We start from the raw sequence: 21,266 nt of genomic DNA on the forward strand, positions 1-21,266 counted from the left end.
GGCATGATTCACTGCGAAATTTGGATGGGAAAGCCTCTGGATTCTCTCATCTCACATCGAGGCTATGATACAGAAGGCGTTCGCCGCCTCCCGATGAATTGCCCAACCCAACAGGGCTGATCTTCGCTCACTGTGTGCAGAGTGGACTCGTGCTTTGACCGAAAGCACCTCGTACGACTAGCTGACCTGAGCCAGGCGCGCAGCCCTTTCGACAGTGCACCGGTGATCGGCATTGTCGGCACGCAGGCTGTATTCTAGCCACAGGGTCACCAAGGCTGCACGAGGGGCCAGATTTCGATGCGCTGCAGAAATGGGGGGTGCCTGTCCTGTCTGCGGGCCAAGAGCTGGCGTGGACGATGTGGTCAGCCGGTACCTGGGTGTCACCGAGGCATGCATAGTGCAATCAATAGAGACGGAGGCCCACGCACGGCACACTGTCGGCGGGAGAAATTTTGGAAGCAGACAATGGCGTATGGAGTACTCGACCTGACCCTAGAATAGTTGCCGCCGTGACCTCGAACTCTATGCAGCCTCGGCACCCGGGAAGGGAAGCCAGGCCAGGTGCTCGCCGATGTTGTGGTTCAGTCAGGTGATATGCTGGTCAGCTGATACTATTAGCTAACCTGTGCTAAGAGGAAGGACACACAATGGGTATATTAACTGCAGTTTCTGTAGTAGGCTCCTAATTCTTCTTTATATAGTTATATAGTTATCAATCCGATAATTAGTTACATCCCTAGTACGATTTACAACAGGTTATAAGCCCGGCGTATACGCTTACCTGTCTAGTTCAACTATAAAAGAACTGTTTCTAGAGTCTACTAAACAGAGCTAGCTATCTAGACCTATTAGGTACCTAGTTAAGAGCTCTAGTTCGGACTAAAACCTAGTAAGTGTCCCTTATAAGCCCTACCTAGTACTATACTAAAAGGTAGCTAGGAACGATAGATACTAATTAGACAAAGACAGCAAAGGAGAATTAGGTTCTTAGGAAGGGGATTAACTTCTAAGACTAGAAGCTTATATTCTAGGCGGCCCTTCTAGAAAAGGACCTAGTTAGTATAGTATTCTATAGACTTAACTAGGCTAATAAAATAAAACCACCTCTAAAAAGTATGTTTATAGGGGACTTAGCCGATCAGTAGTATAGAGACATATTTAGGGACTAGAAGAAGAAAGACATCTAAGCCCTAGGCATACTTATTGCTAGACTCGACCCTACTCTTAGACTAGACTTCGGTAATATACCTAAATTAGCTAAGGATATATACGACTACATTAAGGCTCTATATAAGCCTATTGTAACCGTAGACATATTTAATACTATCAAACTCATTAGGCATATTAGGATGCCCCTTACTAATCCGAATACCTAGCAGTACTACGAATCTTTTTAGTAGTAGTTTAACAGATTCTAAACATCGATAGAACAATTTGCTAGCTTAGTCACAATAATAGAAGCGCCTATAAAGTTATTAGATATTAAGATGCCTAATATGCTTATTAGGATGCTATTCATTTAGGGCCTTTCTAGTTACGAATAGCTTAGATCCTAGAAGTATAATAATAAGCCTAAAGCTAAGGACTCCTCCCTTAAAGCAATAATAACGTCCCTAAGGAGAGAAAAGCCTCCTAGACAGTCATCTAGCGGCTTAAAGCTTATTGGAGGGGCTATTGGCAATAATAACGACTAGTGCACTTAGTATAAGCATAAACACACTAACGCTAAGTGCTATAAGCAATACCCTAATATAGTACTACCTAGTTAGGGAAAGAAAGACAAGAGTAAAGACAAAGATAAAGACAAAGGTAAGAAGGGTAAAGGCAAAGGAAAGGGCAAATCTAGTAGTACTATTAACAATAATAAAGATAAATTAGACTCCTCCTCTAACTCGGAAGATAAAGGAGACTATTAGCTAGACGGCCTTAGTAGGGGCCTAATTAAAGGAGCTATTGCAAAGCCGGGACTAGCTATAGCAAGCTCTAAGAACCTAACAGCTAACACAAAAGTTTAGGATATAGGTATATTACTATATATTATAGGGAACAAGAGCTAGTTTAGCGATCTTAAGTACCTAACTAAGCCTGTTCAGTTCTCCTAAGCAGTAGGAAAATTAAGTGTATTACGATTAGGAACTGTTAACATCTTCCTAACCTATAAAGGAAAGAAAACCCTAATTACTCTAATAGACGTCCTCTACTCCCCGAACTTAGATTGCAACCTAATCTTAGTAGAGCGTCTTTAGAAGAAATGTAGCATTTACTTAGACAGACCTTTAGGCACTTTAATACTTAAAGGCAAGCTAATTAGAAAGGTTGAGGAAGTATAAGGAGTACTTGCCCTTAAAGATGCTAGAGTTAAAATGCTAGGCTTAGCTTTAAAACTAAACTTAGAATCGAGTTAAAAAGGGCAGCTATTAGCCCTAGCTATCGCTAGACTACGAGCGGACATATTGAGATAGTATTAGAGACTTAGCTACGTCGGTAACAAGATCCTAACAGCTACTAAGGAAGCTATTCTAGGCCTAGAAGAAGTTGATATATCTAAACTCGAGCACTATAAGACCTACAAGCTCTCGAGAGCTTAAAGAGTTATATTAAGAGAATACAGAACTAGACTAGAAAAAGCCCTTAACGAAGTCTATATTGACCTTGTTAGCGTACAACTATTTGATCTGTTTAGAAACAGGTATATTATAATCCTAACTAATGCTAAAACTAGGCTTAGGTAGGGTCTGTTACTTCGAAACAAAGACAAGGTAATAAGTAGTAACAAGCTAACTAACTAGATAACTAGAATCAAGAGGCAATACAACAAAATCCTTAAGATTATCTTTAGTAATAGCGGGGGAGAGTTTACTAACAACGATCTAGTACATTTTGTAGAGGAAGTTAGTATTAGATAGGATATGTCTATACTATATATACCGGAGCAGAATAGCATTACAGAGTCGTTAAACAAGACGATTCTGCTTAAGGCAAGAGCAATGATAATTGACTCTAGCCTACTAATATACTACTAGTACTTTGTAGTAATATATTCGATTTACCTAACTAATAGACTAGTAAACTTAAGAACTAAGGAAGTTCCGCTTAAGGCTTTCGAATTAGACTTAAATATCGGCAGTACAGACATTAACCTGTCTAAGACGAGACGATTTAGCTAGTATAAGGCATTCAAATACCTCGAATCCGGAGTTAAACGACTTAACTCCTAGAAATTTGCACTAAGAGCTTTCGTTTACTAGTTTATTAGATTCTAAGAAAATTCGTTAACAAACTATCTACTTTAGAACCCGTACTAGAAGGATGGCGTATAGTAGTATAACATTAGATTCTCTCTATACGTTACCTTCAACGAGGACTTTGTCTACAAAGACAATTTTACTAAGCTTCTAAGTACCCTTTAAGCTTAGGGGGAGTATTTAAGACTAGCTGTCCCTTAGGAGACCATTTAGGTACTTGAAACCTAGTCTAACCTTTCATTTGAGTTAGGAATCCTAGTACTATTCCCTAGTAATAACTAAACACCTTAGTACTCTTTAGAACCTTAGGGGGAGCTATTTGGAGGTAGCATCCCTTAGCCTTAGCAGGCTTATAATTAGGAAGATTAGGAAGACTCCCTTACAGCTTAGGGGGAGTAAGGTATACTTAAGCAAGGAACACCACCTTAGCTAACACCTATAGCTAATAAGCTAATACTCCAAAATCACTAACTAGAACTACTAGCTGCCTAGTAGGAAGCTACTCCTAAGAAAAATCAGCACACTTAAGAAACAGATACTGCTAAACTAGAAGACACCCTAATTACTCCCTTCTAAGTCCCTAAGACTACTAGTAAGAGAAAGAGGGCTCCTAACCTACCTTAGCTAAACCCTCCTTAAGCCGAAGTACGACTTAGGTCTAGCAGAGCCGTAGCTAAGCATAACTATAGCAAGATTACTAAGATTGCTATAGCTGCTACTATAAAAGATACTTAGAAGCTAGCTAACCTAACAACCCTAGCTAAAGCCCTAAAAAGGCCTAACTAGGATAAATAGAGAAAAGCCGTTACAAAAGAGATAAGGTCTCTTAAAAAGTCTAGTGCAATCGAGTAGATTCTAGCCGAATCCCTACTAAAAGGCAGAACACCTCTAATAGGAAAATAGGTTTTCAAGATCAAATACCTGCTAGACGGCTCTATTAATAAATACAAGGCAAGATAGACAGCTAGAGGCTTTATATAGAAGCAAGGTCTTAACTATATTAACACCTATACTCCTATACTAAGAGCAGCTACTACTAGACTTGTCCTTAGGCTTTTAGTAAACAAAAACTAGAAGCGAAGACAGGTTAATATCGAGACTGCTTTCTTAAATCCCCCTCTAGACAAAGAGATTTTTATTAGACCCCTAGAAGGCGCGTACCTGTTTAAGAAGCACCCTCTAAAGTAGATTATCCGTATTAGAAAAGGATTATATAGCCTTAAGCAGGCTGCTAATCTCTAGTACTATAATGCTTTAGACACTTTTCGTTAACTTAGCCTAAGTAGGACAAAGAGTAACTGTTGCCTATAGCAAGGTAATAGTATTCTTGTCTTCCTTTATATAGATAACTTCTAAATCTTTAGAACCTCTAAGGTAAAGATCGATGCTCTAATTGAAGGTCTTCGTAAGAAGTACACAATTAAGATTATTACGTCTAACCTATTTCTAGGCCTTTATCTAAAGGAAGATAAGGAGGGAAACCTTACTATCTCCTAGATACACTATACTAAAGAGAAGCTTTAGAAGTATAGCTTAGACTAGTATAAGCTAATAAGGCATCCACTTAAGAAGCTTTACGAGCCTCTTACAACCCCCTATAACCGTTAGGACTACTAGCTGTTTAATACTATAATTGGTAAAATGCAGTTTCTAGCTAACTAGACTAGACTAGACATTAGCTACGCCGTCAACTACCTTGCTAGGTTCCTTTAGAATCCCGGACCTAAGCATGTTATAGCTGCTAAACATCTCTAGAGGTATATTACTAGCATAGTTAACAAAGGACTTGTCTTTAGAAAGAAGAAAACTTTGGAATTTCAGGCATACTCTAACGCAGACTTTGCTAGTAACCCTTTATTATTAAGATTAACATTAGGCGCCCTTATACTTCTTAACAACACTCTAATTATATAGAGATTATAGCTCTAGAAGGAAGTCGTACTCTCTAGTACTAAAGCAGAGTATGTTGCTCTAATAGAAGTATATAGAGAAATCTGCTAGCTCCGAAATTTGATGACTAAGCTTTAACTACTTACTAGGGAAGAAGTCAATAGGATTTATATCTAGGTAGATAACTAGTTAGCTATTTCCCTTATTAAGGACTATACAAATTCTAAGAGGTCGAGGTGCGTTTCCCTTAGGAACTACTACTATAGAGAACAGTATGCCTAGGGAAAGATTAGTATCGAATTCGTTACTACTAACAAACAGCTAGCGGACTGTTTCACTAAGCCTAAATCTCTAAACAAAATTCTCTAATAATATAGCGTCTCTAGGACAAACTCCTAAGTTACTCCTTTAGAAAGAAAAATCTTATTTGTAGGATTAGAAAACAAGCTTTATATACTTATTGAATTTTATTCTAATTTCTAGAAACAGCCTAGCTATACTATACAGTCTAAGCTGCAAAATTTCTTTTATAACAACATTGAGACTAAGTAGGAAGAAATACCCTAGCCCTTAAGAGTTAGAAACTCTCTAATGCTGCAAGGCTTTTACTAATCTAGACTACCTAGCCTATTTTAAAATCGAAAACATACATTATAGCTCTCTATCTACTAGAAGAAACCGAATCTCCTTAATTAGCTACCTATCTTAGTATTACTGTCTTCGTAATTAGAGAAACCCCTCTAAGGACTACTAGAATCACGAGTCGAGCTAGGACTAGTAGACAACCTAGAACCTAGACTACGACTACGTCCCTAAGCAGTAGCCTAGGTATAAGCATTTGCCTACTATAGCAGCAAATTTGCTACTACCTAGGCGCCCTAAGGAGTACTCTAATCGATACTAGACGGGACTAGTACGTATAGACGACGCTAATTAGTACCTACTCTGCTCCCCGGATTGCGAGGCGGTAGAGGTACTATAGGCGTCTAACGATTCGTATTAGAGCGTAGCCGAGAGACGTAACCTAATAAAAGAATTAGTGTTTTTTGCTTTAAAGAAAAAATGTATAAGACTAGATTTAACTTACTAGAGAACTCGCATTAACTATAATAATTTAGGCTAGTATAGTTAGTACAAGCGCCCTTTAGGAAAGCAACATCCTAGCTATTAATTCGATAACTTAGAGTTACATACTCTAAGTATAGACCTTTTAACTGCTTGCAAGGACCGCACTAGCTATTACTAGTATGCACGCGTCTAGTAGTAGCCGTATATACAAGCGCGGTAGGCAGGTAGTTGACATTCGATTTAGAGCCTAAATTAAATACCTTAGCCGCCTTACGCAGGCGCGGAGGCATACTTAGAAATAGCCGAGCATTATCCTAGCTCGTAATGAAATGCCTAACATTAACGTTACGTAGCTAAGGCGGAGTCTACTCCGGACTAATATTAGTTAAGTATTAGATAATTCTCTAGAGAATCGCGATAGTTAACTAAACTTCCTTAAGGACTGCGCCTAGTTAGCAAATTATTAGAAAGGGGAAACTCTAATAGCAACACTTACTAGTCTCTATAAGCTAGAGCTTATTATAACGCGAAGGGTACCGATTCTTGTTTAGATTATTACTACCGCCGCCGCTGCTACTACTACCTATACTACTCGCTATACTCCCTAGGCTAGGGTAAAGAATTATCGCTATAATAAAGTCTCGGCTAGCTATTAGACTTAAAAAGTTTTAGTAAGAATTTAAATTCTAGTAGAGGCTGCTAGTACTTAGAGGATTGCTAAAGAGTAGATTGTAAAAGTTTAAGTTATCTAGTTAAGTTTAAGTGTCTTTTATAGGCGCCTACTAACCCTATAATTACGACTAAGGACATTACTCTAAAGCAAACTAATTAGCAAACAATATAATATAAGTACGTGCGAGTAGTATAGTATATAAAGCCGTATATAAAGCAGATATAGTCTAACATCTAAAGGCAGTTAGAAGATAAAGTGAAGCTCTAAGCCTAGATTTGAAGTATCTAATCTAAACAGTATATTATCTTAGCCTAAGGGGGAGTATTGTAGTTTAGTTAGGTAATATGCTAGTTAGCTAATACTATTAGCTAACCTGTACTAAGAGGAAGGACACATAATAGGTATATTAACTACAGTTTCTATAGCAGGCTCCTAATTCTTCTTTGTATAGTTACATAGTTGTCAATCCGATGATTAGTTGCATCCCTAGCACGATTCACAACAGCCGACGCCGACGCCGACGCCGATGATTGTGTCTGCTGTGGCTGAAGGAGATGCGTGCGTGGGTGCGTGCGGCGTGCGACGTGCGACGTGCGACGTGCGACGTGCGTGCAGTTGGCAGAGGCAGCCTGGAGAGTTTGATCAGCAGGACGAACACACCCAAACGCCATACCCTCGCCATTACTTCGCTCATTGCCTGGCGAAGGTTAGTTATGTGGAGCCTTCTTCTAGCGGCACGGCAGCCCAGAGCGGTTCGCTTCAATCACCTCCTGCGAGGCTGACGTTGCCAGGAATGCCGAGCAGACGTGAAGCAATCAAGGTGCTCCAACACCCGCAGCTGTGCAAGCAAGCTAGGCCAGCTCGGGAAGCACATAAAAGCCCTCAGCCCACACGCTGACCTCTGTCCAGGGTGGGCGAGCCCACTCTTCTCGTCAATTCTCCATTACATCCACAGTGACTATCATCTCTGACACGAGCATTGCACAACCTTCGAGGCCATGCATATACAACGCACCTTCGCCATCGCCACATCCAAGCCCACCCTCTTAGGCTTCATCAGACACCTCCTATCAACGCTCGGACGACGACTTCTTCACCATGGGACCAAACACCAACGCCACTACCGCCGTCAACATCGATGGCATAGGAGAGCTCAACTACCAACGTGCCGTCGACATCGCTCGCAACAGCGAAGGAGAGCTTGATGCACGAGTATCAGCCTATCTCGAGACTGCCATATCAGACATCTGGACACGCATCAACATCTCGCCCGACTCCTACTTGATGACCCAGGATGAATTCGCCGTCTTCAACTTCTACCGAGCGCGATTCAAGGGCGAAGTCGCAGAAACAGCCGTCGCTCGCTACTGGACCCATACTTACGGCTCGGCGTCCGCTGCAATCTAAAAGTCCCTTCGACTTGACAGCACGACAGCTCCCTTGACGATGACCGACACCCGGCGAACCACTCTTCCTATCACACCTCGTCAACGCGATGCAGCCCAACAAATTGCTTCGGAAGAAGGCCGATGCATTTCAAGACAGTCTGCATCCTGCTACACGGAATGCACAGCAGGAACCCCTGCTCCCGAGCCGAGGATGCATCAAGAAGACCGGGCCGAAATCCATTCAAAGTCACTTTGTTCAAGACACAGCAGACACTCATTTTTGACCTCGAATCTCATCAACGATATATGCTCGGCGTGTTTCAACGTCACCCTCACGGCAGCATATTTCACAGCCGACGATTCACTAGTCGCAGCCGATCTGGTCGTCCCAATATCCAACAGGACTGGCAATCAAGGCCAGGCGAGTGTTTTCCAATTCCCGCAGGACACGGCCTCGAACACCGTGACGCTGTCACGAAACATTGTGAAGGCGATCTTCACGATTGCAGCTACAGGGCAGAGTGTGGAAGAGGTGTGTGCACAAACACACGGAACAAGACTACCCCAGCTGACAGCGACAGTTTTGGTTCGGCAACGCTTTGCAATCTGACATCTACACCTTCAACGAAACCTATGGCGACTTGCCTGGGTTTTCGCCATTTCGTGAGGTTCAAGTCTTCATCGACGGACAGCTCGCTGGAGTGGTCTGGCCCTTTCCCATCATCTTCACTGGTGGTGTCGTCCCTGGTCTTTGGCGCCCAGTCGTTGGCATAGACGCGTTCGATCTTAAAGAGGATGAGATAGATATCACACCATGGTTGCCATTGCTGTGCGATGGCAACCCGCACAACTTTGGTCTGGCGGTCTCTGGGTTGAACGATAGCTCGGGAGGCCAAGCTATTCTTTCTGAGACTACCGATCAATACTGGCTACTCAGCGGCAAGATCTTTGTATAGCTTGACGAGGCCGGCCACATCACGACTGGGAGTGATGTGCAAGTCAACACACAAGCTCCTGAGTTCAAAGTCTCGTCGCACCTCTCACAGCTCAGCAATGGCACTAACGAGACTTTGGTCTACCACGTGTCGGCTCAACGAGAGTTGTTCATCAGCGCGACGGTCAACTTCTCTTCGGGCTCACAAGACACTTACTGGAGCCAGAGCCTTTCTTATTCGAACAGCAACAACTACACCGGTCAGGGCAATATCTCTACTACTTTACAAGATACCTCAGGTCGCGACCACAAGCATTCGGGAAGCGACCAGGGCGCTTCGCTTTCTACGTGGCAGAACGGCACGGCGCATTACACTTCGAACAGTACGCAAAAGACGTGTTGCACTTTCGGGACCACTGAGCAAAGCATGTCTTTTCCTGGGACCCATGTGAGCTTCGATAGAGCTCAGCGAAGCTTTCCGAAGTTCACGCAGTCTGATGAGCTATTCCAGCGATATGTATTGGCTGTCGACGGTACAATCATCGAGGACCAAGAAACTCTGATTGGGAAAAGCATTACGCATGACCACACCTGGCCCGAGGATGGTCGTGGAGTCCTTCTATCTGGTATGCCAGGTAGAGGAGCGTGCATTTCACGGAATGGTAATAGGCACCTGGAGGCTGTCATGGAGGAAAACGTTAAGCGCGGATTATGTTCGGTGAAATCCTCCGTGTCTCGGTCTACGGCATTATGCTGAGTCCGGAGAGCAGAAATGTAATAATTACGAGATGACTGCAAAGCAATGGCGCTCATCATGCTTTTTCATACTCGTTTCATTGCCTCGACCTCCTGGTCTTCTTCCAAGGCGTCAACCTCTCGCGGCAGCACTGCACCGCACATGGCGTCGCATGGACCATGCAGCCTCTGACAATTGCATACAGTCCGTCTCTCGGGCTCCATCATTCCCTGGCTGGCCTGCGGTGTCTGCAGTGCCACCAACACGACTACTACAGCGTCGCCAAGGCCAGCCGTCCAAGTTGACTCTGAAGGTTCACGCCAATGATTTATCTTCATGTCTCGGCTGAAGTTTAAATGTGTGACCGTTGGCCTTCGTTGAGCTCGTTTCTGTGCCTTGCCGCCAGCGTCTTGGGCTGCAGAAACTCTCTTTGCAGTGCTGATGAATTGAATCGAACTCGCGTCACGTTTGAAGTCGACCTGACACATGTCGATGCTCGGGATGACATGACGCTGGCTGTGGCGCATGAAATCCCTGGCTTTCTCCCTTGGCACGGCAGCTTTTCTTCCGCCAATCCTAGTTCCCTTCCCTTCCATCTCCTGCCCTCTCACACCATCGACCAGCTGGTGATGATGAATGATGTCCGCCGAGGAAAGGCACGCCGCCGCCCGAGATATTTCCCGCACCCGCACTCGCACTCGCACCCGCACGATGAGTCGTCAGTACCGTCGTCCCGCGTCCGCCGAGGAGCAGCTCACGTCGTTACACGCTGCACGAGCTCGACTTCGCTGCCGCCTGGAACGTCAGAATGACAGCTGAAGCATATCGACATTGCCGTCCACCCGCTTCTGCCGAGCCATGGCCCACTGCGGCCACTACAGCATCGCACACACATGGCTCCACCATGCTCACAGGGCAGAGTAGCTATGTGTCTGCCAATGCAAATACAGCGTCTGAACACGTCGGAGGGCTAAAACGCTTAGAATAAGTTTGACCAAGCAAAAGGCGATTTCAATGGGCAGAGATCCCTGCTAGCCAGAAACTGGGGAGAAAACAGTAGCCTTCGGAAGTGTTTAGACGACCGGAATGATTGCACTGCTGTCGCGCTTGTAAGGCTGCATAAAGTCTAAGGGCAAAAGCGGTCCCTTCACCGAGAAGCTCAGAGCTGTTGTATTGCACCCTTGACAGGACGCGACATCGTAAGAACGGTCTCAACTCTGAACAAGCTGATCCATGGTCTTGGCAAACAGCAACAGCAGCATATAAGCTCACAAACACATGTGGCGGTGCAAAAGTGGATCTGCAGCAGATCGCCCGAATCCCACATCGATGACATCTGCCCATGACTCGCGATGTGCGCTGGCGCAGCGAGGCGAGTCCGGATGCTTCTCAGCTTCTTCTCGAAGACGTCCATTTAGAGTCTAAGCTTGCAACCCTCTTATTTCCAGGTGGTCTATTACAGTTCAAATGCATCTTTGGTTGCAGAGCTTTGAAACATCGCCATTGAGCGCTCTGTGAAAGTCGAGCCTGGGTCAACTCGCCTCTGAATGCGAGGCGAGGCCAATGGGAAATATCTCTACAAGCGACATACTCGCCAAAGACCACTTGAAGACTCTAGGCCTTCATGGAGGCCACTGCAATTGGGTTATATGCACCCTTACCGTTGTAGCGCTTCACCTTCGGGCGCTGCCTCCTGTCGAAGCTCTTCGGGGAAAGTCCATACTCATTAAAGAGTGCTGGACGCTCGGTGTGCACACGACTGAGTTGAAACTTCAAGTTCAGAAATTGCGTTGAAGCATTCACACCTGACATTACTAGACTACGTTGCAGAAGCTGGCCCGATGACAGGCATGTCAAGAGTGAAGTCATCCTTTGACAATCCCTAGCCTGGGCACTGAATTTACCTGGACCTCTTGCAAGATCCTTTGTGAAGTGATTTGCTTGTGCTTTGGATATAGCAGCCACGTTAAACGAGCATTGCAAGTCAGCTCGAGTGCGATTAAGGCCTACTTATGAGAGTTTTTGCAATGACAATTCAGCGCTGCACGCCTCGCTTGCGCGATGCGCATCCTAGGACTCAGCTAGGTATAGGCAATGCCAAAGAAGGCTCGAATTACTTCCGGGCTCTGGGACACACCTTCTAGCGTATCGAAGCGCGTGGACCGCTTCAACGCTTTGGCCTGGCTCCAAGGCATCTATCTTCTGCTAAGGCATAGTCGAGCGTATAGCAACCACGGCGCATGGCACGCAGAATCGTGCAACACTCCAAAGATCAACGTTTGCTTGGCCCATCGCTTCCACTGGCTGGTCTAGGTCCGTCACGCTGGTTTCTCCCTGCGACACAGCCAAGCCTGTGAGAAACGGTAATGGTCTTGCGTTTCTCATTCTTCCAGTGCCCTCCATGCACCGTGAACTACGCATTTGTCAAGATTTGCTTGGCAAAAATGTTTCTTGTGCAGACGTTGACAGGGCATCAATCAACTCGCTTGTAAGCTTTCATATTTCGAGATGTCTCAACGTTAGCAGGGGCTAAATCCTACTGTAGCACGATTGCCACTGCACATGGACTTTGCACAGATCTTAGCTTTGAATGTCTTCGAAGGGAGGAATCAGCCACACCCGTTCAGCTATGCCGAGGAAGCTGGATTGCGGTTGCGGAAACTGGCATGGGTCGGTTTCTCATGCGATGTATGACCATGACCATGACCGTGAGACCACAGCAACCAATTTTGCGACCGTCAAATCATGCGAAAGCAGCAAGCAGCAGTGTTTGGGCATGATTGCTGGCCTAGGCTTGGAGCCAAAAGACGAAACAGATCCAAACGACGGCATGCACTGCAAATCATGCACGTGGTGACGATTCAGAATTGCATCTCTTACGCTCGAGCTCACATGGCAGATGCCGCTGCGACAACCAGGTTGTTGCCCTGCAGAAGTATGAAACATCTGATCTGCCTTTGCTGCGACAGAATTCTGAAGCAGGAAAACTGCAGCATGCCTGTCAAATCACCCACTGGGCCCCAAAGAACAGCATCTGAAACGCCGAGCAGCAGAAACTCGAGAAGATCATTCTCCAGGAGCATCATCGAAAGACAAACGCGACCTCACTTGCTGTTGAGATCAACAAGATTTCGCAAAAGCCGTATCATCGCAAGATCAGGCTAGGATGGACGCGAACATCATGCACATCTCGACCGCAATGACGACATGAACTCCGTTCAGAAGATAATCAGTACAGCTGAGCCTCGCCGCGCAGGCTGAGAGACAATCAAACCCCATTCGGAGTCTTTCACGGATTCCGATCAGCAGGAAGAAGGGTGATGGTCGCCGTGACCACGGACCACATGCCGCCTCAACAAAGACCAGGACACTCGCATGATTTGATGTCGTTCACTGCATTCTCACATTTTCCTTGGCATCGCAGTGCATGTATCCCGTGAGATGGGCGATGATGACGAAAAATGCAGATACGAAGTGCGCTCGCTCTTACAGGATCCGAGACAGCCATATCGTTTGCAATGCGAGCCTGTGTTTCCGTGGACTTGTGGCGAGAAGCCGTTCCCGACAGCAGACGCGCAAAGATCGGCAAGTACTGCACTATGTTGCACCGTGACATTGCCCGTGCATGAAAAAGCATCATTGAACGCGTCCAGAGCAAAGCGAGACGCTTGATCGTCCAACTCAATGCTTCTCGTCCCGACAGAAGCCGCCAGGGCCATTCCGGAGCAGTTGGCCACGACGCACATGTCTTGTCATGCTCGTGAGGCACGCCGTCGCCGCTCTGACTGCTTTGATCGGCTGGATACCATCAAAAGCTGCACTTGTCCAGCCGGAGTCGGAAACAGTCAGGTTCCGCTCAATGTCCCTACGCACAGCGTTTGGAATGTGACAGCAGCCACAACCGTTTGGACGGTCTTGCAGACTTTCATGGGTTGGCAGGTGCACGGCAATATCTGACCGAGCAGAGACATCCACGATTCAATCTTGCTTCTGAGCGCGCGTTCAAATTGACCACCTCTTCACTCGCGGCTCGCACGGCGGCATGTCCAAGTGACTGCAAGTACTACATCACACGGGCAAACCAACGTAAACCCTACAGTCACCTCCCTGCGATCTGCGATCGTCACCGAGTGGCTGTTCGTCAACCGTCCAGAAAGTACGAAGTTGATCATGCATGAGGGAGGGCCAAAGCTGAGAAAGAATCGAAGCAGCTGCAGAACACACACCTATAACAACACCTATTATCAATCTAGAGACCAAGACGATCCGTGTATCACTCCACCGGAAGCACCACCTTACCGAAAGCAACCACGGCCTGGGCACTTGTTCACGGCTAGTGGCGTTAGACGTGCGTACCGCCGTCCAACCAGCGATACCGAGGATTCAAAAGCGAGCATGATCAATGCAGCCACGGCTATATATACAGTAAGTAGCTAGATCCTAGCAGCATGCCCATGACCACGCCTCGCGCTCGTACAGGAATTCCGACGACCAAACGTTCGGTAGCCACCACTAGATCTGCACAGATAGGCGATCTCAATGGCGAGTCCAGGCTGCCACCCAAGAACTGAATTCATCAAAGGAAGCCCTTGGTAACCAGTTCCTAGAACAGTCAACATGTGACAAAACGCAACTCACAAGACTACTTACCCCATTACGCCAAGACCCTGTCGAACGCACAGCCTCATAGACCATGTAGAAGCAAGCGCTCAATGACTCGCATCAACCTCATACATCAAGACCTGGTCCATGAAGTCGACGCGGACTACTGCTAGTCGGAAATCCTCATCAAGCTTTCGGCGCAAACGCCTCCCTCTCTCGGCACGGCAGTAGACAACCTGGAACTCGGGATGAAAGAGCGTGCATTGAGAATCGGAATTGGGCATCCATACAGCAATCACAAACATCATCAAGTAGCGCCAAGACCATAGAACCCTGTCAAACAACGACACATCTGATGAGGCGTCAGCTCAGTCTGCAGTCGCTCAACCTTCCAAACCATGAATTTGAGCATCGGCTCAAGACTGCTCGAGCAGCAAACAGCAGTAACAAGATTCTAGACCTTGACCCTCCGTGCTGGGATCTCGTCCTCGCCGTCGCTCTCGAAGTCATCCGCCATGCTCACGTCGTTGAAGTCACCACGTGCTCCAATGCCGAAGTCGTCACCTCCACCGCCTTCGAGCATCTCCAGCATTTGCAGCTTTGCGAGACGATTCTCTTCTTCCATGCGCTTTTGCTGAGCGGCGGCATCGATGGCTTGAGCTTGCTTGCTGGGTGTTGTCTTCGCACTGTCTGCTTTGGATGGTCGGCCTCGAGGCCTGCCGCTGCTTGTTGGTCGAGAACCCGAGCCGTTCGTGACGAGTGTTCCATTGTCATTGCCGGAGCTGCCATTTGCGACCGCATCGATAACACCATCGGCGTCGTCGCTGTCGTCACCATCGTCCTCGACACTGATCGGATTGTCGACATTGTGAGGACGCATCGATGGTTGCTTGCCGCCAAAGGATGGTCGATGAGCGGACTTCTTTGCAGGAGTATTCTCTGCTGATGCGGCTTCGCTTTCTTGCTGAAGTTGAGCATCAGCAGCATCGCTGAGCCGCGACGCTTTAGCCTTCGGTCGATTTTGTCGCGATGGCTGATACGGTCGGTCACGATGGTCTTCAGGCAATTCAGAAGGCGCGTCAGGGTCATCATCAGCGTGGCGGTTCTGTAGATAGCCCGGCAGTGAGCGTCGACCCCTGCTCGTGGCACTGTTAATAGCCACAAAGGAAGAGTCATTCTCAAAGTCGTCATCATCTGAGCCAATGTCAATCTCTTCGTAATTCCTGTTATGCTTCGTGGCCTTCTTTCGTCGCTCTTTCGGTTGCCCATCCGTGCCGAGGTGCCTAGCAACGCGCTTGCCATTTGGAAGCCTCTCGCGATAGACGTAGCCGTAGCTTTCGTCCTTTTCGACAGGAACCAAGGCCTTCTTCGTGTTGCCAGTGATCACCAGGCCGTCTCGCAGTTTCTGCTCGTACACGTCGCTAGCCCTCTTCTTGGGTGCAATGTCACTCTTGAGGAGCAGACCCTCGGCGTCCTCTTCGTCCTCGTCATAGTGATCTGCATGCGCAGACTGAAGCACGCCGTCCTCGTCTTCGTGCTCTGCATCGGCGTCTCCATTTGCGGCAGCAGCCATAGCGGCCTTCGCTGCCTGTTGGGCAATGACTTGCGCGAGTCTGTTGCCGGGAATGCTCAGCCGGACAACACGTTTCTTGCCTTTGATCGCGGCTTGCAGCATGATGAATCGACCTTCGGCCTTGGCCTTGTCTAGGGCCTTTCGCTCCTTCTCTTTCTCGAATTGCCTCTGAGCTTCGTTTTTGGCCTTACTTGCCTGTGGGCCGACGGCCTCTTCGGCCAAGTCATAGGATCTGAAACCAGCAGCCGCAAGCCGAGGCTTCTTCTGCTTAGGCGCCTTTGACATTGCAATATCTTCCTCGTCATCTTCTTCGGCATTCTTGCGACTCCTTCTCCGCTTCCCAAAGGGTCGAAGAGCTTCGCCATTAGGTTCAGCAGGATCGGAGGCATCGCGATTGTAGCCAGGGTAGACATAGAAATTGTCGCCAGAGGGGTCACCGTACATATTCGCTGGAGGAGCGCCATAGCCAGAATAGCCAGCAGATGAAAGCGGTGCGTAGCCATCGGGCGCGGGTGCGCCAGCTGCCATAGCTGCGGGTCCAGGAAGTGAGGAATTGGCCAGTTGAAGTTGACGTGCGAGGGCGCTTTCTTCATCTTCGTCCTCCAAGGCTCCGGACATGCTGTACCTCTGGCGTCGGCCAGATGGTATCGAACCACTACCTCCAAGGGCCGGATCGAGCGCACCCTCGGCGTCGGGAGAGTATTCCATCTCCACCTGTGTCTCATCGACGACATCCTCGTCGTCGAGATCCGGGTCGCGCTCCTTGTCGGCCGCAGCTTCCGCTCTTGCCTTCTTAAGGCGACGCGAATCTGCGCGGTTCGCAGGATCATCGTCCTTAAGCCAATTCAGATTGCTGACTGAGAAGTCCACCAACGCTTCGACGGACCGCACGTCGGCCACTTTCTTGGTGTCGTGGCCCAGTAAGGTACCTTTCGGCTCATATGGAGTCATCTTACCTTCGCGTTTGCAAGCTCCGGCAAAGCAGATACCTAAACAGTGTGGGCAGGACCAGTCTGGATTCTCCATAATTTCCTGGGGCATTTTGTCCCATCCCCGGAAAAGTGAGCCGTAACACCACGCTCGATCGCAGGTTGTGCACTGTGCCATCTTCCAGATCGGATGTCGGTGGCAGCAAATGTGACAAGGCTTGTTGTTCTTGAGGAAGGTCTTGGACTTCTTCTTTTGCAGCTTCTTGACCGTGCCATCGTCGCCGACCACAATCTCCTCGTCCGACTCGTCATCATCTTTCGGTTCGTCGGGCTTGTTGAGATCCTTGAATGGTCGCCTCTTGAGTTGGTCTTTGCAAACCTCGGCCAAAGTCTTCTTGCCATATCTCTTGAATTCTTCGGTAAGGGGAAGTGGGGTCTTTTGAGTGACCTGACCGCCGTCGAGCTCGACAATCAGCTTTCTCCAACCGTCATATTTGCTGACGAGCTCCTTCCACTTGAACTGCTCCACCCATTGCAGCCCGCTGATGCAAGCACATGAACGGCCCATGGCATAGCAGTCCATACACACGTCATATGGATCGCCATCCTCATCAGCGCCATGACCGAGGCGGTCTTTGCAGCTCGGGCATGTCAAGAAGCGGTTGAAAATGTTGCCTCTGCAGTACGCGCAGGTCACATTTGAGTCGAATGGAATGTATGTCATGTTCCTCGGTACATCTCGATCGGAGGGGTTGAACATCTCGGTCAGCAGAATTTGTCTGTAAAGCGCGAAGAGGCGCTTGAAGTCCTTGATGAGCTGTTTTAGCTTGCCGGAGTAGAGAAAGTGGTGAGCAGCATCTCGTGGCATCATGCCTGCCTGTCGCTGCGCGTCCATGAGCAGACTGGCGTACTTTTGCAGGGTATAGTAGATGATGGCCTTATTCTTGTATTGCTCATCGCGGCACACGATACGACTTCTGGGAAGCGCTTCGTTGATGGCCATCTCGAGAGTTTCGACTGTAGTGCGATTCCATGCAACCTTCATGGTGCGGGTACCACGATTCCAGACTTGATGCGGAGCTAATGGCGGGATCAAGATGAAGTCGCCAGGACGCTGCTCCACAACGTAGACGCTGAACGGGGCTTTCTTCCAGGCAACGACTTGCGCGAAATGGTTCTCGACCTCGATATCGTGGCCGAGAACGCTGAGCCAGTACTCCGAGACCATGTGACGATCCTTGGACTCGGTCATGAACCAGATTGAAGACCCGGGCTTCTCGGCCTTTCCGTCATCTGAAACAGTATTTGATGCCTCTACCATGAGATTCTGTCCGAGCGAAGCGCACATCTCGCGATGGGCAGGAGTATAGGTGCCTTCGTGTCCAATATAGCACATGAGATTCTCAGCACGCATATCTGGAGGCAGAGAACTCATCAAGTCGCCTGCTCTGGCTATGCCTTTTCCCAGTCGACGGCCTGGCTGAGTGGCATTCGGATCTGGCTTTGCACCAGGACCACCGACGTCGCCTGTGCTGTCATTCAAATAGGCCAGCATTGGCGGGATGTGGTCCTTCAATTTGTCCCACCACACTGGCGGACAATCAATGTCCTTCAGATACACCCTCTGCCTACCCTTCTCCTTATAGGCGCCAGGCTTGTCGAAGAATTGGTTGGTAAGAAGACCCATGTTCTTCAGATAGTGGGCCATGGTGAGAGGCAGATTCTCCTTGGCAGTGAGGTTGCGCGCATTTTCGACCTTATCACCGCAGTTGTCGCGCAGCCATTTTGGAGTGAAAGTCCAAGGGTCAAGACGGTCTTCGAAGCCGTCTATGACCAGAGGCTTGCCGCCGACAACGACATGTAGCAGCACGAGCTTTTCGAAGTTTTCCATGCCCTGCTGGTCGATCATTTCGCAGGATATGCGGTCGACATAGCTAAAGTTGGGTGTGCTCTCCACCAGCGCTTTGAGGTTGAAATCTGGCGGGATGGGCTCAAATGAAGCCCTGGGCCGCTGGGCCGGCATGTTGGGCGGAGTCGTGTGTACACAGGTAATGTAATCGTGATGGGCGTGAGACGCTGGCTCGCCGACACAGCGCGTTCGGCGGCGATAAGCTACAGCCAGCTACAGCTTCACGCGCATTCTCTGTCGCGAGAGCGCGGTCGCGATGGCTTGGCAAAGCAGCTGGAAAGAGTCGCGCAGCTCAATTCCAGCCTTCGGCGGTGATGTTGGAGATGTCGGCGGCGGTGTCGGTGGTTGGCTTCGCGCTTGGCGGTGAGGTGAAGGTGAAGGTGATGGACGTACGTGACTGGTGTGGTGGTGGCGGGCAAGAGGCTAGAAGTAAGAGCGGAGGCGGAGGTCGGGATCCTTGCCAAGGCGCCTGCAAAGTTTGTACTGGACACAGAGCCGGAAGCTTCGACTGAGCTCCCATTATTCAAGCAACACTCACTCTCTATCGCATTGACAGCTGTATGATCGCCGGTGAGTATGTCTAGACGCGTATATCGTCTGCATCTAAGGTAGGCGCAGGCGCAGGTCGCGTCGCCCCCCTTAGCACTATGGCCTCTCTGCGAATCACCTCCCCGCTGCTGCGACCGAGCTCGTTCGCGAAAACGTCGCGTCAAATACTGGCCAGAAGATGCACGGCCACGGCCACGGCCACGGCCACGATACAACGCGCAGCGAGTAGTGGACGCGCAGTGAGCAAGAGCAATGGGTTGGCCTCGGAAAGCAGGAAAGAGCAAGCCGTCCTGGAGCCATACAGACCACCAAGCACTGGCATTCTGGCTATGCTACCTCGCGTGTGCGTGCCTTATGCCGAGCTGGTCCGTCTGGACAAGCCTGCCGGCACTTACTACCTCTTCCTGCCATGCCTCTTCAGCACGTTGCTGGCTGCGCCTGTGGCCTCGCCCGTGCTGCCACCCGCGACGGTCCTGTATACCGCCGGCCTCTTCTTCGCCGGCGCGGTGATCATGCGCGGAGCAGGCTGCACTGTGAACGATCTTTGGGACCGGAATCTCGATCCTCATGTAGCAAGGACGCGGCTCAGGCCCATCGCGCGAGGCGCCATCACCGTTCAACAAGCCATACCATATCTCGCGGTCCAGCTTCTCAGCGGCCTGCTTCTCCTGCTGCAATTCCCATCCCAGTGTCTGTTCTATGCTGTCCCTTCGTTGCTCTTGGTGGCATCCTACCCTCTAGCCAAGCGAGTGACCAATTATCCGCAAGCTGTGCTTGGACTGACCTTCTCGTGGGGCGCCATCATGGGCTTTCCGGCTCTTGGCATCGATCTGTTGTCCAATGCTCCAGCTGCCGTCTCCGCAGCCTGCTTGTACGGGAGCTGCGTTGCATGGACAATCGTCTACGACATGATCTACGCCTACCAAGATATCAAAGATGACGCAAAGGCTGGCATCAAGAGCATCGCTCTAGCCCAGCAGGCGAACGCGAAAGCTTTTCTCGGCGCTGTCGGCGGCGTGCAAGTCGCGCTTCTGACTGGAGCGGGCCTGGCAATAGGTGCAGGCCCTGCTTACTTCCTCGGTACCTGTGGTGGTGCGGCTGCCACTTTGGCATACATGATCTGGAAAGTCAATCTTGAGAGTGTGAACGACTGCTGGGCTTGGTTCAAGAAAGGCGCCTGGTTTACTGGTGGTGCCATCTCGTTCGGACTCTCCGTGGAATATCTCCTACACTATCTTGCCATATCTGAGACATACGAGATCGACGAGACGAAGGCAATCGAGTATCCCCAGCCTCATCTCGAGACAGTGAGCCTCATTTGTCGGGAGTGACACCTGGCCACCAATACTGTCGAAAGTGCCTCAATAATTTGTCGCCGCTCTTGCACGAATCTGGCAGCGCTGCTCACGAGAGTTGCCATGATACTTCGCCGGGAATCACCATCTTACCTGCGATTCGACGAGGTAATCTCTGAAATTGGCCAGTGTGCTTGCACTGGTTGCTGCTTCCGGCTTGGCCTCCAGGAAGCTGCACCTTGACACCCTGCTACTCATCTCTCGGCATTCCTCGCTTGAAGTTTATCTGAAGATCAGCCTCGGATGGTGAGAGCAGATTGGCAATCTTGATCCAAACAAGGCTTCATTGCGCACATGTCGACAATGCGGCCCGAATTCACGCCGCAACTCGGCTGTTTCATATCACTTCTCTACTTGAGGTATTTGTCACAGCAACCTGGGCGTAGAGCCGCAGATTCGACCCAGCAACAATTTC

General features: G+C 48.8%; 9 protein-coding genes across 9 annotated transcripts; 5 read left to right on the plus strand and 4 right to left on the minus strand.

Annotated features, from left to right (window-relative positions):
- Window positions 1-465: 465 nt before the first annotated feature.
- Window positions 466-7,926, plus strand: MYCFIDRAFT_173313 (uncharacterized protein; the record flags this gene model as incomplete). Its single annotated transcript, XM_007926728.1, has 7 exons — window positions 466-500; window positions 531-600; window positions 7,367-7,467; window positions 7,501-7,591; window positions 7,625-7,659; window positions 7,689-7,716; window positions 7,756-7,926. The coding sequence occupies 7 exons, from the start codon at window positions 466-468 to the stop codon at window positions 7,924-7,926; spliced, it is 531 nt and encodes a 176-aa protein (XP_007924919.1).
- MYCFIDRAFT_182312 (uncharacterized protein) lies at window positions 7,861-10,009 on the plus strand. Its single transcript, XM_007926729.1, has 2 exons — window positions 7,861-8,796; window positions 8,846-10,009. The coding sequence occupies exon 1, from the start codon at window positions 7,975-7,977 to the stop codon at window positions 8,281-8,283; it is 309 nt and encodes a 102-aa protein (XP_007924920.1). The 5' UTR covers window positions 7,861-7,974; the 3' UTR covers window positions 8,284-8,796; window positions 8,846-10,009.
- On the plus strand, window positions 7,861-10,042 carry MYCFIDRAFT_210844 (uncharacterized protein). The gene is made up of 3 exons (XM_007926730.1): window positions 7,861-8,796; window positions 8,846-9,916; window positions 9,969-10,042. The coding sequence occupies exons 1-2, from the start codon at window positions 8,323-8,325 to the stop codon at window positions 9,218-9,220; spliced, it is 849 nt and encodes a 282-aa protein (XP_007924921.1). The 5' UTR covers window positions 7,861-8,322; the 3' UTR covers window positions 9,221-9,916; window positions 9,969-10,042.
- MYCFIDRAFT_173315 (uncharacterized protein) lies at window positions 10,021-12,355 on the minus strand (the record flags this gene model as incomplete). Its single annotated transcript, XM_007926731.1, has 16 exons — window positions 10,021-10,557; window positions 10,595-10,687; window positions 10,710-10,749; window positions 10,777-10,809; window positions 10,847-10,858; window positions 10,930-10,976; window positions 11,017-11,060; window positions 11,086-11,092; window positions 11,121-11,172; window positions 11,207-11,322; window positions 11,369-11,508; window positions 11,540-11,554; window positions 11,590-11,943; window positions 11,982-12,015; window positions 12,052-12,129; window positions 12,170-12,355. 16 exons carry the CDS (start codon window positions 12,353-12,355, stop codon window positions 10,021-10,023), a joined length of 1,788 nt encoding a protein of 595 aa, XP_007924922.1.
- A 23-nt stretch (window positions 12,356-12,378) lies between these two features.
- On the plus strand, window positions 12,379-12,791 carry MYCFIDRAFT_173316 (uncharacterized protein; the record flags this gene model as incomplete). The annotated part of the gene is made up of 4 exons (XM_007926732.1): window positions 12,379-12,395; window positions 12,428-12,444; window positions 12,480-12,622; window positions 12,648-12,791. The coding sequence occupies 4 exons, from the start codon at window positions 12,379-12,381 to the stop codon at window positions 12,789-12,791; spliced, it is 321 nt and encodes a 106-aa protein (XP_007924923.1).
- A 1,527-nt stretch (window positions 12,792-14,318) lies between these two features.
- MYCFIDRAFT_210845 (uncharacterized protein) lies at window positions 14,319-15,114 on the minus strand. Its single transcript, XM_007926734.1, has 2 exons — window positions 14,585-15,114; window positions 14,319-14,537 (listed from the first exon to the last, which is right to left on the minus strand). Exon 1 carries the CDS (start codon window positions 14,842-14,844, stop codon window positions 14,644-14,646), a length of 201 nt encoding a protein of 66 aa, XP_007924925.1. The 5' UTR covers window positions 14,845-15,114; the 3' UTR covers window positions 14,319-14,537; window positions 14,585-14,643.
- Window positions 14,319-16,696, minus strand: MYCFIDRAFT_202970 (uncharacterized protein). The gene is made up of 2 exons (XM_007926733.1): window positions 14,585-16,696; window positions 14,319-14,537 (listed from the first exon to the last, which is right to left on the minus strand). Exon 1 carries the CDS (start codon window positions 16,635-16,637, stop codon window positions 14,991-14,993), a length of 1,647 nt encoding a protein of 548 aa, XP_007924924.1. The 5' UTR covers window positions 16,638-16,696; the 3' UTR covers window positions 14,319-14,537; window positions 14,585-14,990.
- A 187-nt stretch (window positions 16,697-16,883) lies between these two features.
- MYCFIDRAFT_107362 (uncharacterized protein) lies at window positions 16,884-19,061 on the minus strand (the record flags this gene model as incomplete). The annotated part of the gene is made up of 1 exon (XM_007926735.1): window positions 16,884-19,061. A coding segment is annotated over one exon (2,178 nt), but the record flags the coding sequence as incomplete, so codon positions are not given.
- A 764-nt stretch (window positions 19,062-19,825) lies between these two features.
- MYCFIDRAFT_187365 (uncharacterized protein) lies at window positions 19,826-20,827 on the plus strand (the record flags this gene model as incomplete). Its single annotated transcript, XM_007926736.1, has 1 exon — window positions 19,826-20,827. The coding sequence occupies one exon, from the start codon at window positions 19,826-19,828 to the stop codon at window positions 20,825-20,827; it is 1,002 nt and encodes a 333-aa protein (XP_007924927.1).
- Between the last annotated feature and the right edge of the window lie 439 nt (window positions 20,828-21,266).

The sequence above is a fragment of the Pseudocercospora fijiensis genome, assembly GCF_000340215.1.
Source record: "Pseudocercospora fijiensis CIRAD86 unplaced genomic scaffold MYCFIscaffold_3, whole genome shotgun sequence".
NCBI lineage: Eukaryota > Fungi > Ascomycota > Dothideomycetes > Mycosphaerellales > Mycosphaerellaceae > Pseudocercospora > Pseudocercospora fijiensis.

Coding starts and splice junctions, on each gene's coding strand:
- MYCFIDRAFT_182312 (XM_007926729.1), top strand. CDS start 7,975: ATGGGACCAAACACCAACGCCACTACCGCCGTCAACATCGATGGCATA.
- MYCFIDRAFT_202970 (XM_007926733.1), bottom strand. CDS start 16,637: ATGGCAGCTGGCGCACCCGCGCCCGATGGCTACGCACCGCTTTCATCT.
- MYCFIDRAFT_210844 (XM_007926730.1), top strand. CDS start 8,323: ATGACCGACACCCGGCGAACCACTCTTCCTATCACACCTCGTCAACGC. Junction 8,797..8,845: donor CAGGGCAGAGTGTGGAAGAG/GTGTGTGCACAA, acceptor TGACAGCGACAG/TTTTGGTTCGGCAACGCTTT.
- MYCFIDRAFT_210845 (XM_007926734.1), bottom strand. CDS start 14,844: ATGATGTTTGTGATTGCTGTATGGATGCCCAATTCCGATTCTCAATGC.